Below are 27738 nucleotides of genomic sequence, written 5' to 3'. Positions count from 1 at the left end.
CTGTAGCATCATTCTGGGAGCGTTTGTAACTGAGTGCCCACAACATGCAGCTCTTTTTCTCTGGTCTCCAAAAACCACAAATTACACTGTGTTGCCTTCCAATGGCTTCTAATTGAATTTGGGCCTAGGAGGCTTATACAATACAACTACTGAATTTGAAACTTGAATCTGTCGCAGTTTGACTTGAAATCAAACTTTTTATTATTATTATTTTTTCCATAGTAAAACAGTATGAAATTAAGTCATTATCACTTATGGGAATAAATAATTTCTGATTCCATATTTGATTATTAGTACACCTCCGTGTTTAGCATACTCTGAAAACAGGTTTCTGCTGTTACTACTTAGATATGCACACAGGTCAAATTTGTTTGATAGAGAATGTTCTGAAGAGGTAGGAAGAAACCAGAGGTAGCCTTAAATTTCAGTATTGAGATTGCCCAAGATACAATAAACAGTGGCCTTGAAGGCTTCCTGTCTTAATGTCACATTGCTGGCACATTTTTTCCCCAGGCTTTAAGTAAATTTTACCTTAAGAGCCTTACTTGTCTTTTTCAATTCCATGTAACTATAAGAGAAGTTGTTGTGATTATCACACGGCCACTTTGCTGCAAAAAACCTACCATTATGTTCTCTCCTCCAGGAGGAAAAGAGTGCTGTCAGTAGACAGGTCAAGGAGTCTGGTCAAAGCACAGTCTACAAAGCCAGAGAAATGGATGCCCCCAAATTCTGTCCTGAATAGGAAACAACAGTTAATGTACACACTTTTGTTTGTTTCTACTGGCTACAAGACCAGAACCAAAGCTGCAGTGATTTCCAGTGCCTAGCCAAATTCCCAGGACAAGGGTATGAATGTGCAGAGAAAATGCCAAGGTACTTACAAAGGTATCCTGAATGGGCACTGAAAAACTGAGACATCTGGAAAGAAAAGACACTTTTGAACGCTGATCTCATTTTTTCCCTCTTATTTCCCCATTTATGTATAGCTTATATTTTATATATAACATTAAAGCTTATATTTTACTGGGAGACAAAATGGATTAATCCTTCAAGTACTAAAAGAACCATGCTCAGAAGGGACTAGATTATTGTAGATTGTTATTAAGAACAGCCGCTGACGTTACTTGTTGATGGACTGCCCTTCCTTTTGCGCATGGGAAATGTGGCGACAGTGCTGTTCACTAAGTTCAGGGTTAAGTTATGAGTAAGAGTATGCCCATCCCCTCACAGGTCTCGTCCCCTGTAGAAAATCTGGTAATAATTTCTCAGTCCCCAGTAACCTTGTCAACTGGCTTGCAGAGGCAATGTTCTGAGCATTGCAGAGCCTTAGTTTGGAGAAGTCCTTGAAAAGGAGGACCACTGCTTTTCAGAGGCCTACGAAAGAAAAATTATCAGAATATTTAAATATCACCTGTGCCTCTGTGCTGATTTCCAGGACTTAGCACATGTCCAAAAGCATGTAATTTTTAAATTTTTAAATGTAATTGGAACATATCCAACCAACACATAGTACCAAGCAGTGCCAGCTGAGGTTAAATGACTTTTTATTACTCTTTGTGAGTATTTTTTCACCCTTTGGCTAAATAAAAAAAAACCCTCACAAATATTCAGTTGGAACATATTTTGTTGTCATGTAAAAAGGAGCTTTTCTGGCAAGAAATCTGAAAAATAGACTTTTCTAATGATCTGCCATTCTCCTCCAACGATATGACTTAGGTTGAAGTCTGCATAATGATAAGCTGCTTTTAGGAAACAGCGACTAATAATTCAGTTGCAGGGATATCCTTCAGCTGGCATATTATTGCAACAACTTTTATTCATTTTCATATATTTATACACTTCAGCAGCATACCTAATTTAAAAATCAGAGTTATATACATTTCAGCAGCATACTTAATTTAAAAATCAGAGTTTATGTAAGAAATGAACAGCAGGCAAAAGTCCTTTGCTGTGACTGATTGCTTTAGTTATAGTATTGCTTCAGGTGTAATCACCATTATTTGTCTTTCTGACATTACCACAGTGATATGAGATACAGTATGCTAATATGCCTGTCTTGGTTTTTAAGGTGTTATTAGTCCTTTGTTTCTTTCAGTCTCTTAATTAGTGAGCATTTTTTTAAAGTAATCTGTCTTTGCTTACATTTATGCAAATATTCCAAATTATTAACGATAGTGTCAATAGGGTCATGTTTATCCATTTTTTCCAAGAAAATATTTTTCTAAAAGCCTCATTTTACCACTTTTGTTCACATAAAGCAAAAACTTACTTTGTTAATAAATCTAGCTCTTTTGAGGAACAAAGAATTTTTGCCTGTGAATGTAAATTATACATATGTGCTGTATCAATAATGCATAAATGAATGCTTCCATCAATCGTACATCAGTGTTTTCACAGGATACTGTGGAGTGGCACACAAAATAAGCAGTGCTGACAGAACGGCCAGCATGCAGCTAAGTGGTTATAGTTTTTTCTAAAATTCACAAATGCTTTTATTTGCATTGAATGAAAAAGGAATATCAGAGGAAAGAGTAGAAAAAAAAAAATTCTAAATCTTTAAAGTATCTGTTTTCTAAAGACTAACTGCTGATTTCCCTTTGGTTGTGTCTGTGCTCACTGGTGATCCATGAGGGACCGGAAAGTGGTCAGAGGTCCCTTCCCTTCTCCTCCTGGGGAAGGAGGTACCTGAGTGGAGGGGCAGGTGTGAGCAGGCAGAGCCGAGCAGATCTGATGATTATTCCCTGAGCCCTGAACAGCAGGACAGCTCTCTCTTTTCTTCCTTCCTCCTTTCTTTCACTTGTTTCCTTTTATAACGCTGGCAGTGATAGTGAGAGCAGATAAGATTTTGTGAAGGAAGATGCCGTGTGATGAAAGCATACACTCAGTGTAATTCAACATACTCTAACTAGGAGTTAGAGGGGTACATTTTTTTTCTGCCTCATGCCATTCCATTTCCCAGGAGATGGTCCTTTTCCTGTCTGCATTCTGCGGTTTCCCCAATGGAGGTGACTCTTTGATGTATAAACCTTGTGTTTATCAGTACAGTGAAAGCCCCTCTGTCCTTGTTGATCTTGCTAATGAGCAGGATGCTTATTTTGCAATGCCGTTATGTCAGCTTAATACCAAGGACCTGAGGGGCTTTGCAGGACTGAAAAAAATACAAACTTTTTAATGAGCTTTGAAAATTCATTCTTACTGATGCCAAAACAGTATGTGGAGTGACTGAGAGAAAAGTAATTTGACACAATTCTACTCATTTATGAGCTAACAGAATATTGCATTTGAATACACTTGTTGTTAGCTTTGTAATAAAGCTGATTTTATAAATGTTTTTTTTTTTGAAAGGTATTCTCTGATTTTTATTTTTGTGGAACTGGTTGGGGTTTTTAATTTAATTTTAAAATTTAAAAGGTTTAAGGTTTAAAATTTAAGGTTTAAAAATGCTGAAATGAGCCCTGTTCATAGCTAGAGGAAGACTTCTTTTGTAGAGCAGGAGAGTAACATTGGTGAGGCAACACTTCTAAAGTTTTCTTTGGCACTTCAGACAAAATCAGTGCTGCAGACTTTAATCTATCCTTTTAAAAAAAAATCTGTAATTTAAGAATTATAGAATACCTCAATTAACAGTATTTTTACTGCTTTCAGTCAAGGAATATACAGAAAAGGAAATATTAAAACCAAGCTTTTTTCTGCTTCTGAAGCAAACATAATGGATTAAAATAGGAATTTCCCTGTTTGCATGAAAAAGCTCTCTGCTGTAACATAAACAAGCAGAATAGCAAATGAAATAGAGGAATTGAAATAATTTTCTGTTCTGATTTTTCAGAATATATTCTGTCTGTCAAGAAAACCATCTGAAAACTGCAGTTTGCCATCTTGAGTTTAATAAGAAGTGCATTGATATACATGTACAAAAATGTTTGAATGCTAAAAGCAAATTGAATTTATTTAGAAAAAGCTTTAAATTAAGAGTGAAGTTTTGGTAGTTTGGGGACAGGTTTAAGAACCTGTAATGTCTTCTCCAAAGACCTTTCAGTCCATATTTTAAATTATATAAAGTTTATGGGAATAAGCAGTAGTTCAAAATTACTTGTATCTGTAACCTGTAAAATACTGAGTTAATTCTCTGTGCTTAGAAATGATGGAGCTGTGTGTCTTCAGGATATATTCTGAAATACTGCAGAAAGCTGAGTTTGTATATAAAAGTTAGCTTGGAAATCTAGATGTTTTATACATACAGCAAGTGATGCTGGAGCAAGGCAAACTAAGTGCAGAACATTCAGAATGAGAAAAGTGGTAAAGGTCAAACAAAAAGAGAGAAGCAGAGTTACAAAGAGTGCTGACACTGAGGTTTTGCCTTACTTCTTTAAGGCATTGTCATTTGTAGGCACTGAGGCCAGTTTAGGTGGAACGTTTTGTATTGAGTTTCTGTGCCACTGGTACATTGGTACATGACTTCTGCTAGTGTAGATCTGACTGCACAAAGACTTTACTTTCATGTTTCTTCTTCCACAAAATCTCTCTCCCCAATTTGTCTGTATATATTCTGCCTTTTTTTGGTTGTAGTGCAGACAGTACAATGATTTGCTGGTACAACATAAGCAATTTCTGTTCATTGTTTGACTGTATCCATTGGGCACCCTGTATAAATAAAGCTGTCTCCCAGAAAAATGCATTATTAAAGATTCTCTGTTTGAAGTGGTCATAGATCATTATTTAAACATGTTTAGCATGCCTTCCTATTTAAAGTACAAAAGAGGAGCTACTGCAAGTTTAGGTGAGGTGATACCTAAATGTCTGTCACTTGAGAGTGACTCTGCAGATATGCTGGCCCTTTGCAACAACTCCCTTAACAGCTATAAGCATACTTGATCATATTTGGCATTGATTTTGTTTTGCCTTTAGTTAGAAACAGGCTGCTGCTAAAAAAGGAAAGGGCAGTTTGACCAAAATCTCTAATCTGCTTTTACTGAAAGTCAGTACCTTTATCACATTGTTTTGCTCCAAAGATCCAGCTTGCATTTCAGATGCAAACAGCCTTTCCATGACCAGCACTAGCCCTCTGTGATCATGTATCATTTATCATTTTATTGGAAGCAGCTGAGGATGCTCTAAAAATAGATCTGTGAAATGATGGACAGTTCATGATTTGTTGGCATGGAATCAAGATGAGACAGAGGGGACCTGGCAAGCCAATTGCATCCTCACTGCTGAGGTTACCATGGAATCTTTAACTCTTTACAGTCTCTTCATCTCTCTTGCTCATGTAACTTGTGCAGTATACTTTAATTGTTACGGGTGAAGTGTATTTCATAGTGTAAAATCTACCTGCCCGTGTTAACTGAAGCTGTCAGGCATGATTTAGGGTGCTATGTATATTCTGTAAGTTCTCATAGGAGAATGGAGGTACCTTTGCCAAGGTCTTTGAGACAAAAAAAGCAGTAGACATGCAAAGCTGAAATATAAATGTAAATATATTACACTTTTATATATTTTTATCATATAGCTCATTTGTGTAAATGTAAATATATTTACAAAGTAAGAATTTAAGGAAAATATCTCCATTGAGAAAAGAAAAAGGAAGGAAAAAGTAAAGACAAAGATTACAGAAAAGTTAAATTTCTTACTCGTCTCTTCAGCCAGTTTCTTTGCAGTCTACAAGCATCCCATTTCTCACCCACCCTTCAGTTCAACCTGTCCCCATAGTATCCTTATAACTCCGAACATTTTTTCCTTTTCTCTCATTTCAATATATTTTTCTCCTTCAGCTACATACAATATTTAATTTAAATGCCTCCTTGTTTAATGCAAGCATCCCACAGCTTCTTCCATGAACCACTCCTCAGTTTTTTCCACACACGAAAATTGTATTCTATCTTTTCATCTTCACAGAAAGTGTGTGGAGGAAATAATGGCTTTTAAGACTTAAAATATTGCGCTTTCCCACTTGTTGATACCCAGATGTAGTGATAGGAAAGTTTTTCCTTTTTAACTTCCTATTTTCTTAACCAAGTAACAGAGAATTCTGACAAGGGCTGTAGTGACCCTGCTCTCTTTCCAGTTCTTTTATTCCATTAGCCTCAGATTAAAGATTAAAATAATTTTGCTTATAAGCAGGTAGGTATATGGTAGTATTGAGCGTCTCATTTCTGGGACAAATAATTTTCCTCCTTTTCTCAGTGCTTAAGCCCCAAAGGAATGTTCCTTTTCTCTTTACTTCTGTTGACTGCAACCCAAATAGGAGAGGTGAAACTTTCCATCAGTTTCCCTTTGACCTCTCTGATAACACAGAGATAAGTCCATCACAGTCTCTCTGTCTTCCTTGGAATTTTCTTCTGCCATATTTCAACATCTTGCTCTCACACAATCACTAGAAGTTTCCAAATAAATGCCTGGGGTGGGAAAAGCAAATCTACTTAATTTTTCAGTAGCTTCAGTCTCAGAAGTATCTGCTCCACTTTGATTTGGACCTACAAAATAAATATGCATTCTGTTTGAATGGTTTACATTTGTAGTGGTTATAACTGCTCCTCACAACAAGCAGTGCCATAATTTAGACTGGAATATGGCAGCCAGATCCAGCTAGGTCTTGTCTTTCTCTGAGTTTAATGCATTGTTACAACATCTATGTATTCCATGACTTTAGGGGTATGTTTTTGCCTGAATACAATTTCACAAATCTGGGGTTTGTTTGAAGCTCCCAAACTTTACAAAGTGCTCTGGATAATATGAAAGTTTTAGCATGGATGGAAAAAAAGAGGGATACAGCATTTTGTTGGAACCTCCTAAACTTCAGGCAGCTCGGTCAAAGATGTAGTTCCAGTCAAGCTGACATCTGCATATATGGCCACCAGCCATGCTCAGGTCAGCTTTTTGGAAGCTAGTCCTCACTAGGTCCCATGTAATGGTGCTGTAGGCAGTTCTGTGCAAAAGTCCAAGGGGTTCTCTTTGCCAGGTAAATTACTGCATCTCTGCAGATCAAAAACAGTGCAGGCCTGGCAGGTAGGAGATGTCCCAGCTCACTGGTCTCACTGTGTATGTAGTAATTAGTCAGTTTTAGTGAATGGCAAAATTCAGAGGGTTTTTTTTATTAGTTTTATGGATTTTATGGGTTTATATTATGCATTTGCCAGAATGTGTTCCAGTAGCATGTGCGATTCAATAGCAACTCATCATAGCTATAGACTGTGCACATGAATTCAAAAGTCTATCAGCATGTTATTTCTAAGTGCTTCCAGGCTTCCCTTTCTCACATCCAACATCAGTAGAGAGCTATGAACTAAGAGGTTTGGAAACGGCTGTTACTATGAAGTCAGAAATTTTGTTATTAAAATGTCCATTTTTCATTCCCAGAATATAAAAATCTGAAGTTTGTCAACTCCAGCATTTTACCTAGCCCAACTAATGCAGTACAAAATGGGGACAGATGGTTAATAGCAATCAGACAGTGTATTTGGCACCTTCATTCTGGGATGTCTTCCACTTGCTCCTTGCAATGCTTAGATCAAGTTTTGATACTCCTTTGGGAAGAGGTTGGAACTGAGGCAGTACTAAGCTGAGTTGTTGCATTTCTGATTATTTTCAGCGGTAGGATTACCTGAGGCCTCTATGTCATGTAGCATCCTATGCCATTTCAGCCAGCACATTTTTCACACGTTTGATTTTAAAGTTTCTGAGCCTCAGCAGCTGAAAAAGCCATTACAGTTGAGGCTCCTTATGAAGAAACTCTTTATCTTTAAGATGACAAATTTCAAAGAATTTTGGAGACCCTTTAATCTTAACCACATAGCTGCTATTCTGTGTAGCAGAAGTCTGCTTCTGCCTTTTCTGAATTGCATTTTTCACAGCAAAAGCTGTACTCTGCTTTCTTTTTTTTCAATCTTCACAGTAGACTAACAAACTTAAAGCAATTACAAAAATTGCAACCAAAAAATTAGAGTGTAGTTGTAGATACTTTAAGCTTTACTATAGCAGACAGACTGAATAACAGGATGGACAACAGGATATGCAGGTTATGCTTTTGGCTGTATGTGTTATGAAAAGCAGCTCATTACCTTTTAGTTTGTTTCCCTTTCTGAAGGTAAGCAGCAAATATTCCTCCAAAACACTTTCGAGAAATACTTCGAGATTTTGTGAAGTTGTCAAGTCCTGTGTACTATTGGTTACAACATGGGAAAAGCACATATATACACATATAGCGGTTTCCAGGATACACTAGGAATATGTTGGTGAAGTTGAATTCAGAGTAAAAATTGACTTTTCCATTGCATAGAATCCAACTCATAGACAAGAATATTTACTGACTAAAGTGCTACTTGACAATATTCCTCTCAAGGTAAAATACCAGATCTCAATTATTTGCTTCAATAAAACACATTAACAATGAGGTCTGTTGCTTTTCACAGTGTTATTATTGCTGTTATCCTATTCACATGAAGTGAGATTAACTACGTTCACAGGATTTTGATAAGGATGCAATAAGGTACAAATAAGGTCTTTTCTTAAATTTAAAATAAAGGAAAAAGAAACATAATTGAAGACCTGTGACTCGTTTCTCTTAAAAACTGATGTGCATGTCTATTCATGTACCTTCTATTTTTAAAAATGTACAATGCTCTAAGGCACTCCATCAGCCTCTTTTAAAGCCAGCAGAAATATAGAGATAAATTTTGTTTGTGAGTATCCTTTATTTGTATTATCTGCAGCATTAAAAAAGCCCAGTCTAAATAAGGCACTGGGTTTCAATCAAAGTTTTTTTTGCATTTTTGGGGGAGTGGTTGGGAGTGTGTGTGTGATTTTTTTTTAAAGAACTCAGTCATACTTCAATAAGATAAACTTTTTATTTGATAACAGTTACCCAAAACACATGGTGCCTGTTTTCAGAGTGACTGAAGACCTATGTTCTTTACTTACCTGTTTCCGCATAAAAAGGAGTTATGGCAGGCAGGCTTCCCACTGGGGTTTGTGCTGCCCTGTGCAGATGCCAGCAGCTGGGAATGGTCCTCTTCCTCTGGTCATCACACAAGCTGGGCCCAGGTCTCCAAATTAAAGATGACAACACATGTCGGTATCAGCAGAGAATTCTGAAAAGCAGCATTTTACTTGCATTTGATGCAAGTGTGAATGATTACGTTGGTTACAAGGGAATGCAATTTTGGTAATTCTGCATAAAGAACTCTTGTGTACCCCCATGAGCCACAGCTGGGGTAATCAGTGGTGCTGCCCATGGGAGGAGCGGGATCCCCTCCCGGCAGGATACAGTCCTGCCAGTTTTGTGGTGACAGGTGTGGTGGTCTGTTCTTGGTGTGTGTAGTGACAGTGCCCTGTCTGGGAGAGAAGGCTTGAAATCATAGTTGTCCCCTGTGGAAAATAAGACATAAATTAATAACTAGTTAGTAGGCAGACATAACTTAATAATCAGCTGTCCTTTGCATCAATTAATAACTAGTTGCACCAGGAATATGTGGTAGTTTTAACAAAACTAATCAGTCCCCCACCTTCAGGCTCCAGCAGTACAGGAATGCTCTACAGAGAAAAGTTCCTTGTGACCATATGCTCTCCGAAAGCGCAGCCAACGTGTGGCAAGGCTAGAACACAGCTGGAGAGAAAAAGTACAGAATACCTCGTTCTGTCTTTTCCCTTTCATTTTCAGTTAATAAAGCCAAACGTAAATCATGAGGTTAAAATTCTATGCATCAAAACCAAAAAGAGAGAAATCTTGCTCTGTAGTTTTCAGCTGACCCTGGTCACCACCTTCCTCATGCTGGCACGCTCTTATTAAATATTATGAGCATGCCAGCATTCCATTTAGTACTCCAGTACTAAATAACTGTCATGTATAATTTTAAACTGGTAAAATTTTGCACCCATTTTGTATTTTGGAAAGGACTGTCTATTACAAACCAATAGCCAATTAAGTCCACTACCTTCGGGACCACTGGTTTATGTAGGTCTTGTTGCTCACAGATTGTGTTACAGATTTTATAGGGAATTAGCTTGTTTGTGTGTGTTTGGTTTTAGCTGAGCTCCTTCAATTAGGAGAAGAGGGAGAGACCATCTCATGTGTTATTCCCCTTATTTTTGTGCAACCTCATGTTATTCTTTCTCTGTTCTCAAAATGGGATTGGGTCTATACTAAAACACAGGCAAAAGTGTGGCCACATGACTCTTTGCCTTATTTCTTTGGGTATCTTTCTTCTTCTCTAACAAGACATAGTCCAACTTCAGCCAAGCCATTTTATTTTCTGAAAACAGATGCACTGGAAATCCATCTATCTATTTGGATGCTGTGACAGATGCTATTACACTTCCCAGCATCTCTTTGAATTCTGCTCATGGATGACCCATACTTCATTTATACTTGATTTTCATGCAGTTTATCCTGAACTATGTGATGAAGATCTCTGGCGTTCATCAAATTACACGGAATTGAAATCCAGACACACAAACTGCTATCATGCAATGAAACAGTTATTTAGTGCTCATCTCTGCCAAGAGATCGACACATTCAAGAGCATAATAATTTATATGTTGAATATTTGGGAGCAGCTCCCTCAGTACAAAGCAGTTTTTCTGCTGGGATACTGAATTCCTCCAGAAGAGTTTGTGAGGTCAGAAATCTGTATTTCTGCTCAAAATTCCCTGAAGTGGATCCTGTCTTAAGCGTATATTACTAAGCGGTATCTCCAGTCAAAACTACTGTATCAATGCTAAATTTATTTGATAAAGCAAACACTGGCTTTTCTTGAGTAATGTATACAAGATATATAATTGTTTAGCAAGTCAGGAACTCTGTGACTACATTACCACTGATTTCATTTGTCTTTCAGTTAATGCAGTGCTCAAAATGTAAAATCACTGTGCATAGACATTCTCTTTATCTGCATGATTTCTGTCAGGACTTTCTATTCCAGTGCAATGGTCAAACAGACTGTGAATCTCCATGTGCTGGGTTTTTTTCAGTGAACATGTTCATAGTACGTGTTCACATGAGTCAGGGATATGTGATGACCTCCATTAAACACTGTGTACCTCTGACAACTTTGCTGGCTGTGCCAGATCCGAATTTGAGGACCCAAGTGAGCTTATAGAAACAGCGGTATTCAATGGTTTCCAAATGAAATAGAAAGCATGTCCCCACCAGACCCTTTAGTTCAGTCATGTTCCACTTACATAGAAAGTGTAGATGCTTTGCTTCACTTTACTAACATTTATCCACCTGGCATGATTTTCAAAATGTAACAGTCAATGCTTAGGGAAGCTTTTTAACTGAAACAAGGAAAAATAGAGGAAAGAGTACAATGTAAAAGCAAAATAGTCAGTAGTCAGTTTTAATGAGAGAGATGTTTCCCACAGCTGTGGAATAATTTAAAATTTATTCTGGTTGATTTGAAAACTTCTACATTTTTATCTTAGGAAAAATGCATTTCCCAAACTTTTTTTTTTTCATTTTTTTCAAAAACAGTTTTAAAAATAGCTGGAACATTTTAGATATTCAGTTTTCTGATTAAAAAAAATGCAGCAGAGCAAAATAAGTAGGATGTATATGAAAAGACATACGAAAACTAAGTGACTGCTTCAGAGAATTCTAGTTGATTCAGTTTAATTTTTTTAGACCAGACCTGCTTCTGTGAGTGACAGATTTACAGAGATCTATGAATAAGACAAGAATAAATGGGCTCAAATAGCAGCAAAAGAAATTGGGGGGAACATTGTGTTGGAGAGGGTCAGTAGAGAGTGATCAAACACTAGAGTTCTTGAGGGGATGTTTGGCTCTAATTCTTTTTTATATATTTTAAAATTTCTGTCAGTAAAGTACAATGCAAGAGACTGGACTAGGTGGGTTCCTGAGAATGCTTAAAATTCTACAACTTTATAATTCTGAGTCTGCAGAATTATTTGAAAAATATTTTTAGTTGATGCTTCTCTCGGAACTATTTTTTGCCAGCTATATTGTAAGTCTTCCTTCCCAAAGGAATATTTTTGTTTTGTTATTGTTGTCTTGCATAGGCCATATTTTCTAAGGGTTTGTTCAACTTCAGTAATCCCATGTTTGAAACTTGAAGTGCAAGTTCTGTATGTATTTAACACTCAATGGAGCTAGGTGCATCTCTGATGGTGATCGCTGATCTTACGTGTTGCTCTGTTCTAGGTAATTATAATACTAAATTTTCAACTTGACACTTCTACTACTTTTGCCACAATATGAAGTAGTGATTTGGGAATAGGACAGATTTCAAAGCTGCATGCATAGAACAAGTTTCATCGATGTAAGTCGTCAGAACGAGGAATGACTCTGCAAATTAGGGTTTTTTTTGAAAATTGCAAACAGTTTTTCAAAATGTCTCTGAATTTATTCTGGATCATTCAAAATTGTTCCCATATGAAAGGAAAAAAATCCCAGACAATCTGCTAACCTTCCCTGCCTGCAGAACTTCTTTGATTATAGGAATATCTCAAAAGCTTCCATACCTAGTTAAGTATCAGATTGTAATATACCAAATGTTTGGCTCTTTTACTGTCCACTTGATTTTAGTTGTTTGGGTTTTTTTTTAAATGAGAAGCTGTGAAAGGTGTAATACTAATGACTTTTCAAAGCCATTATTTCTAAGCAACTACTAAGCATGTGAATTAACATCTGATGATGAAGAAGAATCAGCATTATTCTGACACCACAAAATTAATTTTGTTATAGCTTATATATAGTATATTTATCTTAGGAGCATATCATCATACTCCTAGACTTCACAGACTTTTGCACCCATGATTCACAGCTTACCAGCTATAGGGACAATACTGTAGTTTTAAAAGTCATTCTGGGTATTCCCTGAATATTGCATCAAATATTTCTTTGGTATTTCCCCTATATTTATCAGAACAAGGTACTCCATTATTTTTACATAGGCTAGCAGTTGAGTTAAATCTATTATTAAGCAAAAAAGCTTCATTCTAGGCTTTCTTTTTTAGCATTTTATCCGCTGCTTGCTAGAGTCTTTATGTAACTAACATGTTGTAAGACCACCTAGCAAGGATAAAATATAAATGGATCTGTGCAAAAACATGTGACGGAAGTTCAGTTCTTCTTGTAGTCAAAACCAGCATACTGTATCTGCATGCACATTTTTTTGAAAATATGGAGAAATTCCCTATCTAGAAATGACAGAACTATCAAAAAGATCATGGTGAAAAGCCACAGCAAAGATGTTTTTTAGGGTGTCCTTGGTGATGTATTGAAGATGGTACATGCAACCGTGGTTGAGCATAGACAGTAGAATAGAATCCTAATATTGAATGGGTAGAACATCACATACAGTTCATATCAATATGTTATTCACTAGAGAAGTGAATGTATGTTTTTGTATTTTGATAGATTCAAAGAGGATGCTTTTATCTTACTGTACCAGTACTTCTGAACCATCCATTGCTTGGCAGTGTAGAAAAGCTTACACTGATATTTCACTTTGACAGTGAGATATCAGATAGGAAGAGATGATTAATGTGTGATGTGGATGATTAACTGGTCTGTCAGTTGGCACACAGCTAAATTGTCAAAGTACAGTAATCTGTGGCTCAACTGCAAGGTAGTCTCTACTGAAATAACAATTCAGAAAAGAACCTTGAAAACGCAGAGGCAAACTTTCTTCTTCTAATTTGATGTGCATATTTCAAGTGATTAGTGCCAGGGACAAAGGAGAACAATGAGAACTTTGTCCAAAAGAGGAAGCTACAGAACGACACATGCTGTTACTGATTGGCAATGTCAGTGGGAAGTAGTGCAAAGATAGAAAACAGCCAGAGATGAAGAAAAATTATACCAAAAAGTGATGCAGGGAATGAGGTTAAAATCCTGCTTCAAAAATAAAGTCAAACAAAAGTCTCCCAGCATGGAAAGAGTCAAGCCCACAGGCCATGGCAGGCAGATTGCAAAACCGGCGTCAAAAAGTGACAGCTTCAGGTTTGTAGGGTTTTTAGAGGTATCACCATGGGAAAAATCCTGAGCCTGGTTCTATTGCTGGGATGTGGCAGACATGCAATGGGATACTGTGGGGAACCTGCGTAGGGTTTGGATGGATGTGTACCACAGCTCAGCTCTGCAGCATCCTTTCACTGAGGAAGTGATGTAGCCTACGTTGTGGACAAGGTGGATATTGGGAAACAGAAGCAAACTCATCTTGCCATCTTCCCACTGGCTGTCTTCCTCATCTGCAGCAAGGCTGAAAAGGAGTGGAGGACTCCCCTCTAGCTACCAGTACTACTGCAATACATTTCTGTGGAAGAGCTCTCTGCTGGCAACAACCTCTTCTCCCATGGGCTCCCTCTCCCAGACCCTGCTGTTTGCTTTGAATATGGTTTTCTCTTCTGATGCAAAACACTGCAAATGCATCAGAGGGATATTCCTCAGGGGGAAGGAAACCCAAAGAATGGCTGAAGTTACATAGGGGGAATTTTGCGTTTGAAGCGTATTGATAGTGCTAAACAAGAATGTAAGATGTGAATCACTGTTACTTCCAGCTGCTCCCATGTTGTGTATATAGGTATGCATATATTTAATTTCATGGTTCTCCTGCACTCTGATAAGGCTATATTCATGGCTGAATCTAAATTGCATTCTAAAATTAATTTCTGGGTAGCAGTCTTAGGATGCCTTTTGAACCCTATCTGGTTCTCAGCTTGGGGAAAATAAAGTGTTTCAGTATTTCTTTTCCTTCTTCCACACTGTTCTTTCTTTAGCTCTGTTCAATTTTAGACTTTACTGTTTTCACAGGCAATCTCATAATATTGGTCTGGAGCTCTTTAAATTACTTTCTAACCTATCTGGCAGTGTTAGTACTTTTCCAGACAGAAAGCATAGTCACAGCCTACTTGCTTCAAATATTTTTTTAAGTCCTGCCATGTGAAGGGAAACATTCAATATTTTTTTTGTTTGTTTTACTCTGCGGAATATTTTAATCACCTGACAGCCTGTGGAAATTAATTCTTTGTCATGTAAACTGGCAGACAGCTGGCTGGGAGAGTTTTACTCAGCGTGTATTGTACACTGCATGCATCCTCTGATGCGTGTTCTTACAGTGCCTACCCATGCTACTCAAGTAGGCCCTTTTGTGTTTTCAACAGATGAGGAGAAAACATGTGCTCTTTTGCTCAATCGCATCTGTAATTATTAGCGGTAGCAAAAAGTCTCATGGAAAAAGCTCGATCTTTCTTTGTTTCAGGACCACATGTCCTTTCAACCTGGCAGACCTGGGCCACTCAGAGCCCTGAAGTGACCATATGTATCTGTGGGGCCTGCCCTCTTTTATTTCTGTCTCCCTTTTCATTACCGTAAGTCTGGTGTAGTGTTTTCATTCTTTGTTTGTTTTGATTCCCGAGGAACAGATACATTCTCACAGTCATCTCTGCCTTACATCTGTTTTCTCATGTAAATTGCACAAAACAGGTTATGGTCGCCCACTGAAGTAGTTTATCCACAATGAAGCAAAGGATTTGCACAAATCCTAGTGTCATTTTCATGGTGGAAGAGGATATGGGGGTTGACCACCAATCAAAAAATTCATGACATAATGAGAGAAAGCAATAGGAAATACAAAATAAGTAAATATCTAACTGTAGTGAGGCTTTTCAGGCATCCCACTTGTTTTTTGTTTGTTTTGACAAGCGAGGTGCATTAAATGTCAGATTGCATATTGTTTTACATTTCTGAGCTCCCTGGAACATTTGGAGCACTCTTTGTCATATATTGCCAGTGAATATAAAGGCAAAGCAAATAATATCTGGCCTCGTGTATAAATTCTTATAAGATACTAAAATGAAAGAGCAGCACTCTTTTGACACATTTGAAGATTAATATGTAAACAAATTTCAGTGCCTTGTTTGTTCTTTGTGTCTCCACTGGGTCTGCCTTTGCTCCTTAAATTTCCACACCACTTTGGAAGGTTACCAGCTCACACAGAAACATGTTCACCTTACAGACCCAAGTGGAGAAAGTATAAATCAAGACCTAATCTTTCCAGTGCAGCAAATCTGAATTTAAATATAATCAGTTTTTAAAAAGCATAGAGTGAAGAGTACTAAAGAACCAGTAGATTTACTAATCTCTTTAAAAAGAAGTCATATTTTTTATATGTAAACGACCACTTTATCAAGAAAAATATTTCCTGGGCACCAAAGAATGTAATAATGGAGGAAGGAAGTGGTAATACAGGCATTTATATTGCATGAAGACAGAAGAGGGAGAGAGAATTTAGATAACAAGAATTTCCTGCCTACTAATTTAAGTTGCTGAGTTTAGCGATGTTGAAAGTCGCCAGGTCTTGGTGCTCAGTGCATGGAAATAGTCTGCTTATTAAATAGCGAATGTCAGTGCTTTATGTCTCTCTGGATGGTTGCACTAATGCTCTTCAAACCTGTGCTGTAAAGACCACACGTGCAACTGAATTAGGTAGGACTGTCTGCTGAGACTGCTAACCCAAGTGTTTGTTTCTGTACAGTTGTTCACATAAAAGGGCCATCTGCCCTTGTCAGCTGGTTTAAAACAGCCATTAACAATCATTGTCTATCAATGAGGTAAACATTACTATTGAATAGGTAGAAGTTATTTGTAAGATGCTTTTTTCACCATCAGAAAAATGATACAATCGCTCTTGATTCTTCAGGCACCGTAACGCACCCTTCAGTGAGTTTCTGTAATAAGATGGCTTAGCATTACCCACCAACCAAAACAGAACTCACAAAACTAAGACTCTGACATTTGAACCTACAACAAGCTTTGCTTAGTCACATGTATTTGTTTGGTTCAGGGTCATACATGGTGGAGGCCTGCAGGAAAGAAATTAAGAGGCATCAGATCGTTAGGAAGAAGTTGGTTGGGCTCCTTCATAGTGCTCCAAGTAGGTTAATTGAGCAGAGCTAGAAACTGAATATACCTGTCGGCTTTCTTTATTTCCTTTATGTATGTTTGTTAGCTTTGTATGACCAGTCTGAAAAAAAACCCCTGAACTTCTCACTCTTTTGTTCTGTCATTTGTCTTAGTAAAAACTGGGAAAAGTAGAAGCTCACCCTTTGAACTAGAAACACCCCCTAACAGCACACCGGGGCTGAAGTCAGACTGTAAGGCTCATTGGCTTCAGATTTCCCTGGCTTTTTGGTTCTGTTTTATTTTGTGGTTGTTTGGGGTCTTTTTTTAAGCAGAACTATGAAAGATGCTGTCTTGCTCCAGTCTCTCAAGCTGTTTTCCATAGGCTTTGGAGCTAGGCTTCCCTGTGACTTTTTACTGTTGATTGACATAACAGTCTCTTGTTGTCTGTAGTGAGCTACTAATGATGCATCAAGGGATTGGGAGGGAAAATCTGGTGAACATCCACATGCTGCATCAGCTGAACTGGAGGAACTCTTCTGTCAGTCTTTTATTTTGAGGCTGTAAATAAGTTTCCTAATCATATTTGTGGTGAAGTTGACTTAATACAATGTTCACATCTAAAATCTGCAGGGAGCTTGACCATTTTCCAATAATACGCAGCAAAAAAGGTATCAAAAATATGAATATATTTCTAATTATTAATCACATTTCTAAATATTAATGATGTGTCTTCTCCATTTGCTATCTGGATGAAAATTTTACTACATTCTGTCATAAAATTCTCACCCTCTGTCCATAGCTATAGGTTCAAAAATGTCATCATCCACATACTGTATATCACAGAAACTTTGTAGCACAGGAAGAACTGATGTAGTAATATTTCAGAATATTAAGGGGCTGCATTAATGCTGGCAACATTTCTTATGAATAAAGTCTGATTTCTGAACGAATAAAGCTAGTGTTACTGCTTGAGTGGGTTAACAGCTCAATATTCTCTAAGTGTCGACAGTGACTGAGTATGGTAGTAGTGCGTTAGGACTTGCACTGAAGGTGATGGCAAATATTTTGTATATGATGAAGTGGTTCCATTAGAAATGTAAAGGGAAGACTGAGACAGCTGGAGAGGTAAGCCAGAATGATGACCTTTGCAGCAGTATCCTGAGTGGATAAAAAGGAGAAAGACAGCACTTGGCAAAGACAGAAAAGAGAAGGTCACAATAGTTGAGGAGCAAAACTGTGAAGGTCTGAATTAAAAGTTTAGTTGTCTGACAGGGAAAAAACACTGAATCTTAAAGCTGTTCAGCTGAGGGCATTAGATACACTATAGATTTGAAAGTACAGTGAAGTAAGCTGCTGGAAGCCTGCTACCACCTGTGGCATCCTACAGTTGTGTGAGGCATTGGACATGAACTATGTGAGGTCATGTGTCATTCACAGAAAATTAAATCAAATATAAAACACCATCCCTTGACACGCTGTGGCTATTTCAAAATGTGAAACAAAGCTTGCTGCATTAGTTCTTCGTTAGTGAAGACGCATAGGGGTTTTACAAATGAAAGTTAGTAACTCTTGTAATTCTGTGTGGCAGGACTTTCTCTGTAGTTTGTAAGATGATCAATATGTTTCCTCAACTGAAACACTTGAAAAATCATTACGTTTCTTAGAAGAAAAATCCTTGCTAATAAATAGGTAGCACAAACAAATAATGAGAATGGTTGAGCTTCATCTATGGAATTAGAACAGCCAAGTATTTTTCAGCTTCACTTTCCACAGAGAGTTTTCAAATAGAGTTGTCTGACATTTTTAAGGCATTGAACTTTTTTGAAGATTTTTTTTCTTTTAATGTGGTTTAAGGACCTCCAGTAAAGACAGAGTTATCGGATGGTGTTTTCCCATGTCATGAGAAAATTTCTGTCTTCTAATGACATACACTTCATGGTCACAGTTAGTATATCTGCATCATTTTCCAGAAATATACTACCAGATTCAGGGAGCTATATTTTCACTGTATGGAAAGGGATAAACTTGAAATATAAATCTATTTTAAGGGCTCCAGGATACCCACATACTATTCAGAAGAGCATTTAGAATAACTGACATATTGACAAAATTTGTGCTGCTTCTGACATTATAGCAACCCAAAACTTCAGAAGAGTGATGTTATGATATTATCCAGAGCTTCAGGTATATTTTTCAACTGAGATTACGTCTCAGTTGGCTGGTGAGGATGTTTTATGTCAGTGACTTTGAAAAGCCTGCTTATGAATATTGCAGTACATAACTTTTTTTTTTTTTGTATTTTAATCAGTGCTGTAAAAGCACGGGATTTATGCATTGCCTTCCAAGTATACGCCAAGCATGAAGAGCCAGAACTTCTGCTTCATGACTACATCTTGCCCCTCTTCCACGACTGGAGACAATTTGGGTGAGATACAACCGCCAGCCAGCCCATAAAATTATTGCTGCCTGCTGACATGGGGCTGAAATGCCTGTTTAAGGAGTCATCATGCATATCAGTAGCATGACTTCTTGGGTGGGACTGGGAAGCAGTCATCTTCTAATATGATGTAAGCATCATTGTGTCTGAACTGTGGCAGCTCCTTGAGTTAAAAGGAGTCCAAGTTAAAAGCACTGGGGACAGTGTGAGATGTAAATTTAGATAAAAGTTGTGAAAAGGTAGAAAGAAGGCACTGTGATGTCAGATTGCTGGACTTTTTTCTCACCAGTGCTTAATCTGGGAAAAAATTCTATGGAAGTCAGCCCTGTTGGCTCATGCCTAGAGGTAAGTTGTAAGGTGTGGGCCATTATGGAATTTCACATTTATAATGGCTGAATGCATCAATGCATCATAGCATTTTCTATCATTTCTTTGGATTCATTAAATATTTACTAAGAAACAGTTTTAAATTAAAATTAAAAGAGAAAACTTTTTATCTTTTTGCTGGTTTTGCTCAGTGATTTGATGAGCTAGAAGATTTACTAGGGTTTATATTTTTTTTGAGAAATGCACATTAATGTTTTATTTTATTCTTTTAATTTCTTATGCTAGTAGTAAGCTTAAGAGACAGAAAAAGGAAGAATAAACTGTAATTACAGCTACTGAGATAAAGTATTTGCACTTACATTATATAAAGATTTTCTGAACCGTTTTCTCCTTTAGAACAAGAGAGGTTTTTACCCCCTTTTAAGATTAAAAAATATAAATCTTTTAAATAGCTACACAAATAAATATTTAAATTATTTTATTGGATGTTGGAAGATTTATTCAAAGCTGTTCTTATTATAGATAGGATAAAAATATTATTAATCTTTGTAATAAGTTGCAGAGACATCACTTCTAAAGCAATCGTTAGATTGCTCTAGCTATACATGATGATTTTTACCCTTATCATTTGCATGCTAAAAAATTATTTACATTGTTCTCAGTCAAAATCATGACATTGTAGCTTCTGCTAGATGTTCTGTTCTCAGACTTCATGTATGACATGGGACTCCCACTGATGCTATTCCATTTCAGCTTTCCCTTGTTGTGCAGAGTCCTGTTTGCACTCAACTCTGCCAGTTAGCTCTACCACTAACTAACCCTCTGCCAAGGATAGCCTTCCCCTAAATGTTAGTGCAGCAGTGCATGTGTGCATCCCCGTTTGCTTTATGCGAAGTCATCAGGGTTTGCTCAGATCACTAATCTGAACTTTTTAAACAAATCCAACTGATTTTGATTTTTGCAGGCCAGGCTCCCATAAACTATTTCCATAGATGGAAAGGAATATCACAGGTTAGTAATCAGCCTCATGGAAATCATAGTTAAAACCTGAGAGGGTCTTAACGACATCCAGATTATTTTGAGCGCATAAGAAAAGGAAGTATAAGGAAGAAATATAATGGTTGCTAGAACTCCATCTGTAGACCTACTCATCACTTTTCAGTCTAAATTGGTTGGGTCTTTTTTTAACATTAACATTTCATGATATATAGCATTAAGAAATAGCAGTAAGATTGATGGTATCAAGTATCTTAGTCATAGTAATGTAAACAGAGTATTGTGGTTTATAACTCCATCACAGGATAAGTGACCATTTAGGTATGTCCCTAGCTCAAAATATAACCAGTGACTTCAGTTTAATATATTTAACCTCGTGAAAAAAACTAAGAACCTGCAAAATGCTTTGATGAAAAGGAGACAATTTCTGTAACACTTTCTAGGCGGAAACCTTTTATCTGCAGTTACACATAAAAAATCCACAGATGTGTGCTGTTTTGTAGAAAATACATATATAACATGGTAATTTACACATTAATATCCTTCCTCCCATTCCTATTTTCTGCATCCCTACTTGTAGAAGTTTTTCAAGTTTACTTCCACACTATATTAAGGCTTGGGTAGTTAGACAAGAGAGAAAATAAGGTTTCGATATTTGAACTATGTTAGCTACATTATTCCTGTCATGTTTTGATAAAACTATGGGTAAGATCACTTTCTTTTTTTCTAATGGAAGGCAAAGAAGAAACTGGCAGGCTACTTCACTGGTTTTGGCAAGGCCCTCGGAGAGAGAAATAATTCTGTTGTGCAGTTTGTAACCCTACCTGTCAGTAGAGTCAACTTCATTTTTAAGCAGGTAGGAACACAAGGACCAGAGATAGCTTTGTGCTATTTTGCATTCCTACAGGAGAAATATCTGTTGTAAAGTTTTGCTAAAAAGCAATGGCCTAATGAGGGAACGTGTATTTAATGCATATTAGATTACCTGTACGTATATCATAAGCAGAAAAAAATAAGGCAGTTCTTAGGGCTGATTCACAGCACTTGAGAAATGGGAGTTTAGTCACAGCTTTCTTGCAAAGATTTAGCTTTCCTTGGAGATTATTACTCTTCCTGTGCTTTGGCATCCATCTGTAAAACTGGTGTAATACTAATTCCCTCCTTTCTTCTGTATTCCTCTGCTCTGCCTTGGAGGAGGGGCCAGAATTAGCCATAGTTGCAGCAGACCTACACCTCTGGCAAAAACTATGAACTTTGCTGGTACTTGAAGAGGCAGATCCCAGACAGCAGATGTCTGTGTGCATACTTGCCTAGTCGCTGCCAGCTGTGGGGTCCAGATTTGTGGGACAATGGCAGCTGCACCTTTGCAGACCCACCACCGCAAGCTCTGCTTTCCAGTTCTCTGCTGTCTGCTCTAAGTGCGACTGTCACAGAAGTAGTAAATATTGGGTCCTTTAAAGAACATTTAAAGAAAATGTTACATTTTAACATTTTCAGCATACCAATATTAATGAAAGCTATGAATGACAATTAATATGTCAGTTCAGGTGGCAATGTTGCATGTATCGAAGCTCAACCTGTTGGGTAAAAGGCATACAGGTTGCAGATGTTATGTAGCTGCTGCTGATAAATTAGCCCATTTTAGTCCCACATGGAGGGAGAGCTGGGCCTGCTGTCCTTAAAGCCATGGATAAGATGGCTTAGAGGGGAAAGATACTTAGCCTTGCTTGGAAGAAAGATTAAATGAAAAAAGAGAATGTAAGGAGAAAGTTTGCAGCAAATACAGGCAAAGAAACCCAAGGAAGATCGGCGTGCAGAAAGGATATGAATACAATATTTAGGATGGAGTGTTAAACCTTAGGTATTCTGGGAGAAGAAGCCTAAGCAGCTTCAGGGAGTCCAATCCCAAGCAAAAAAGCACAAAATAGTGACACGTGAACATTCTGCTGCATGCATTTATCTCTCCGCTGTAGAAAAAGCAGGTGCCTATATTTCATGTTAGGCCCCTTACTCCCGCTTCATTCCACTGTTTTCAGTAATAACACCCATCATAATGCAAGTATACCTGGGGGACTTAGAAGTTGCTGCTGGTCTCACACAACACAATGATATTTTTTTAGTCTTACCTAAGAAGAGAAAGAAAATTCAGCCCTTGGCAGTAATTGATTTCAACTGTGTGGGGGACAGTAGTCTACCAGACAGGATTAAATTTTTTGCAGTTGTTTCCCAGCTCATTTTTGCTGCAATAGAGGCGCTGTTTTTCTAATGTAAATTATTTCTGAGATGCTACATTATTAACGGATTTAAAGAGCAAATCCTTGACCATGAGTAGCGTTGTGCACTGCATGTGACAATGCCAGCACTGCAAACTGTTGCAGGCAAGGCGGAGGCTACTCCAGTTGTAAGACAGCAGTTTGGTCCTGTGGTTAGCATTCGAGTGTTTCACCGCTAGTATTTTCCATGGAAAATAGTTTGTTTAGGAAATGTTACTGAAGTGAGACACCCTAAAAATAATGAGCTTGCTTTTCCTCCTCCTCCTCGATCAGCTCTTTGCTGTTTCCCCAATGAGCCCACACAATAAGCCTTCAAGAATTCGAGACGACACACTTTGGCTCCTGTTTTAATCACACGGAGGGATGCTGACCGCGCTGCCGGGTACACCGCGCTGTGGCTTTACCTGCGGCATGCAGCGGCCCCATCGCACAGGGCTGAGGCAGCTTCCTCACCGCAGAAAGTAGCGGAGAAGTTGCCAGGTCACACCCTGCCCCAGCCCCAGCGCCGCCGCGGCGGTGGCCGGCTGCGGATGCGCCTTCCCGGCGGCACCCCGAGCCCGGCTCCAGCCGCCCCCGGGCACCCCCCCGGTGCCCGGTGCTCGTCCCGGCCCCGCGTTTCCCAGGCAACGGGCCCCGGCCCCGCCGCTGGCCGCCCGCGCTGCCGCACGGCGCTTCCCCGGGGCCGGGGGGGGCGGCGGGCGGCCCCTCGCTTCCCGCACGGCCGCGGCCGGTAACGCGGGCGGGCCGGATCCGCTCCGCCGGCCCCCCCTGGCCCCGCTCGGGCGGGCAGGGTGCGCCCCCGCCGTCCCCTCCCGCTCGCCCCCTTCGCTGGCGGGAGCCCTCGGCGCCCGGCTCCATGGCTGGGCGAGGGCAGCCAGGCAGAAGAGCGCTCTTTCCGCTGGCGGCCGTCAGAGCATGACCTAACTCGCCATGAACTTGGAAGGGCTCGAAATGATAGCAGTTCTGATCGTGATCGTGCTTTTTGTTAAAGTGTTGGAACAGTTTGGGCTGATTGAAGCAGGTTTCGAAGGTAAGGGAGCGCTTTTCAGTGCCTTGTCGTTGTTGCGTCCTGGTGGCTCCTTGCAAGGGGCAGCCACCTGGAGAGCCACCTGCGCCGCCCCAGCTCTGGGGCAGTGACCCTCCAGTCGCGGGGATGTGCTTTCGCAGGAGAAATGAACCGCTGTCCTGAATGCTGCAAGTGTCAACTTAGAAATGCCTTAAAATCGGAATCTCCTCTTCCTGTTTTAAATCTGCGAATGTGAAGTAGTAGGGGTCAGAGCAGGTGTGAGGAGGCTGACATGCAAGTACAGCTACACTGCCTTAAAACTGCCTCGTAATCTATTCAGAATGATTGCCTCATCTGTTCCTGTTAACATAATCTGTACTGGGATTGTTGTAATACCAAGATATACATTTTACAGTATTAAAAAACCTGTTGAATATTTAAGTTACTTTTAGCATTTTAAAATGGGTTTTAGGAATAAGAACTATGATACTTAGATTCAAAATAAGCAACTTCAAGATTCACTTAGGGCAATCGAGTGCAAGTTTTATTGCTTGATGCTTTATCTTAGGCAGATCACCTCCTTTCTTAGCAATACTGTTTCTGTCTAAAGCAGTAAGAATGGAAAATTAGAAGATTATTTTAAATGTGCTTTTTATGTGTGAAAGCTAGTGGGATATTCATTGTTTTTACCTTATTTCTGAAAGTGCTGTTATTTTTACCGTAAGAGGATTTAGTCTAAAAACCCACAGATTGCAGCGTAGTTGATAGGATATTCATTGCATCCCAGTATTTCATTAGGTTCCAGACTGAAATGATCTGTTTCTCAAATATTGAAGACATATTGAATTCTCAAATCTTCCTCTAAGCTAGCATTTGAGTACAGTGTATATACTTATGCCTATGAAAAGGGGAACTTTGTTGATGAGAGATTGTGGTTTCATGTGTTAATGAGTAAGGATATAAGCAAAATCTGCTCCTGTGAAAAAGTCTAAAGTAATCCTGCTTATGTAACCCTTTCAAGAAATGCAGTCTTCTCTTCAAGTGATTTTAGATAAGGAAGTTCACTTAACTGTTTCTCTGTCTGTGTTGCTATCTTGTGTGGACTTCCAGGTATTGATTAAAGAATCTGAAAACCCTGCTGGGACTCACAAAAATATGTTATCAAGTGCATTTATATAAAGCATTTATGTATCCCGTAGAGTGCATTATATTGAGTTTCAATGTCAACACAGAGATTCCCTTCATCCCTTCAAATGTGTGAACTTCTGCGCTTTTTTTTTTTTTTTTGTGTCTCTGTGTTGAGTTGTAAATAGAAATGTCCATCAGCTTGAGAAGTATTATGATCAAAGTTATCTCCAGCATTAGAGGCTGCAGCGATTTGGAAAAAAAAAAGCCATATTTACTTTTTAGGTTGGTCAGCAGGTTTGTGGGTGTTCTGTCGAGTCTGATTGCCACATCTGGTCAGGTCTCCTGGCAGAATTTAGCACTCTATTGTTGTCTGTAGCGGGTTTTATGGCTGGGGAAGCTGATAATGGAAAGACAATTAGAAACAGTGAAGCTGCCTGTAAGTCGTTGTAACATTTCTGTAACAAAAAAGTTTCCTGTGCAGTTACCTGTTTTGTCTGCCTCACTGGCCAAAAAACTGCCCGTCTGCATGTGCATGGAGCCTGAAGTTTCTTCTTACTTAATGCAGGATAGGTTTCCAGTGTGCCAGCTAGATGAAACCACAGGAAGACATATATGCCCCATTCCTCTGTGGTGTTCATCTGCTGTGATTGAGGTAAAAGGCATGTTACATGGGAATCAAATAATAGATACGAACAGTGATGTATGAAAATGGGACTTAGCTAAACTGCACAGACTTAGGAATTTATCCTCTGGTAGTTCAGAAACAGTGCAGGTTCATTCCCCATTTTTTTCTTAGATTTGAGAATGAAAGATCAGAATTGATTCTGATTACAGTTGAAAAAAAGCAGATTTATACACTTTTACTAGAGACTTGAAAAAAATGTTATGATTTTAGTAAGTATCAAGGCTATTCATTTCCACCCATGAGTTAAAAGTACATGCCTCATAAAATTATGCAAATGTTAGAGATGTTTTTAAGTAGAATATTAAGAAAAAAGGGATTTTAGAAGTGCACTCACACTTTTCTAGGGATCAGTGAGGAAGTTGGTCACAGTTTTCTGGAAATGTTTTTTGTTATAAGGGCATTTGCAGTTGTCTGGTTTTGAATAGGTTATATCCCTTCTGGGTTTTTTTCTCAAAAGTTAATAGGTCCCCGTGAAATCTTTTTTGCATGTTTCATACAAATGCATGGTTTATGGCATATAAAACACATCCTGCATTTCTGTGGAAATCATTCACAGAGGCAATAATAATCTGTAATACAGTGCACCCAACATGGGATGCTAAATCTGAACTCTAAATCATACTGAAGCTTTGACAGAGATCTAGGTTTCAAAATTAGTCCCTATCATGGTAACAAAAGCTTGAAGCTAACTTGTCTTCCTTCCTACACTGGGTTTTCATGCTTCTGAACTTTGTGAACCATATGCATGTTAATTTGGAAGAATCGGGTGCGATTTATGTAAATCAAAAGCAGAATGTAATTTTCCTCTTTTCAGTGTCATAATAACTATCGTAAGTGTAAATAATGCTCTGCTTTCTTCAGACTTCAATAGAAATTATGTGTATAGTAGTAATAGTATGCATTTATTTTAATTATTTATGCAAATAATAAAATGTTTGGAATAAATATTGTATATACTTGTTTATACTTATTTTCTGATGTATTGCACTCAGATAAGTATGCTTTCTGTGGTTTTGCCCAGTTGCCTTCAACTGCTGAGTGATTCTGTTGTTGTTGTAGGAGAAGTATTTTCAAACAGATGTTTTTAATATTGTATGACAGCTCTTGAAGTGATAAGTACCAGAATAGACTATACGCTTTTGTAGGTTGTGGGCTGCAGAGACTTTATCTCTAGGTTAAATGTTACTTTATGATATATTGCCTTCCCTTAGAACAGGGTATGCTTTCTGTGGTTTTGCCTAGTTGCCTTTAACTGCTGAGTGGTTTTACTGTTGTTATAAAAGTATTTTCAAATAGATGTTTTTAATATTGTATGACAGCTCATAAAGTGATAAGTACCAAAATAGGTTTAGTCAATCTCATGGCTTGTGGATTGCACAAAAACTCTTCATAAATCAGGTTATATCGTCCTTAATAAACTTTACTGATTTTTTTAAACCATTGAAGTATTAGGTGTAAGGAGTAATGATTTTTGATACCTAATTTGAAAGTTTGTTCCTAGATATACCTAGATATAAATCTTACTTCTTCTTGTATGGCAAGTTTTTTCCAGAAGTCATTCACAATTAAAGTGAGATACAGGAACTGAGCAAGTTGTATATACAGTATGTTAGCATCGTAAGACCGTGAAATATTCAGGTTATCAGTTTAGATGATTTCAGTGTACTTTAGTACTTTTCTGAAAAGGTGGTGATCATCATATGTAAGGATAATATTAACTCAATCAAGATATGGAAGAGGTTTTGTGTGTGAATGTCTTCCTTGTATGTCAGTTATTCTGGGTAAGTTGTTGTAGACTGAGTGGTTGAAGCATGATGAGGTCAGCCCTTTTCTAACTTAAAATGGTTTTGTCCTAATGTTTCTTGGGAAATCTGGATTGATTTTCAAAAGAAGAATCACTTATTACTTAAACAATCAGTAAAATAAACTTGTTTTCATCAATGGAAGCATTGAAACCTATACCATTAGGGATAAGGTTCAGAGAAGAAACATGAAGGATATGAATGATCAAAAATACTTACATGAGAATAG

The 27738-nt window shown here is 38.2% G+C and overlaps 1 protein-coding gene across 4 annotated transcripts in view; it reads left to right on the top strand.

Moving 5' to 3' along the window:
- Positions 1 to 27738, top strand: part of KCNIP4 (potassium voltage-gated channel interacting protein 4) — a 427804-nt gene that overhangs the window by 199419 nt on the left and 200647 nt on the right. The window contains exon 1 of one of the 4 annotated variants that reach the window (XM_037390355.1): positions 23602 to 23918. The exons of the other annotated variants lie outside the window; for them this stretch is intronic. Coding sequence (XP_037246252.1) covers positions 23819 to 23918 — 100 coding nt within the window. The 5' untranslated portion in view covers positions 23602 to 23818. Of the gene's footprint in view, positions 1 to 23601; positions 23919 to 27738 lie in introns of those variants that run through there. 4 annotated transcript variants of the gene reach the window in all.

The sequence above is a fragment of the Falco rusticolus genome, chromosome 1 (genome assembly GCF_015220075.1).
Source record: "Falco rusticolus isolate bFalRus1 chromosome 1, bFalRus1.pri, whole genome shotgun sequence".
Lineage (NCBI taxonomy): Eukaryota > Metazoa > Chordata > Aves > Falconiformes > Falconidae > Falco > Falco rusticolus.
Note: the sequence above shows the minus strand (reverse complement) of the source record. Positions and strands in the feature narration are given on the sequence as shown.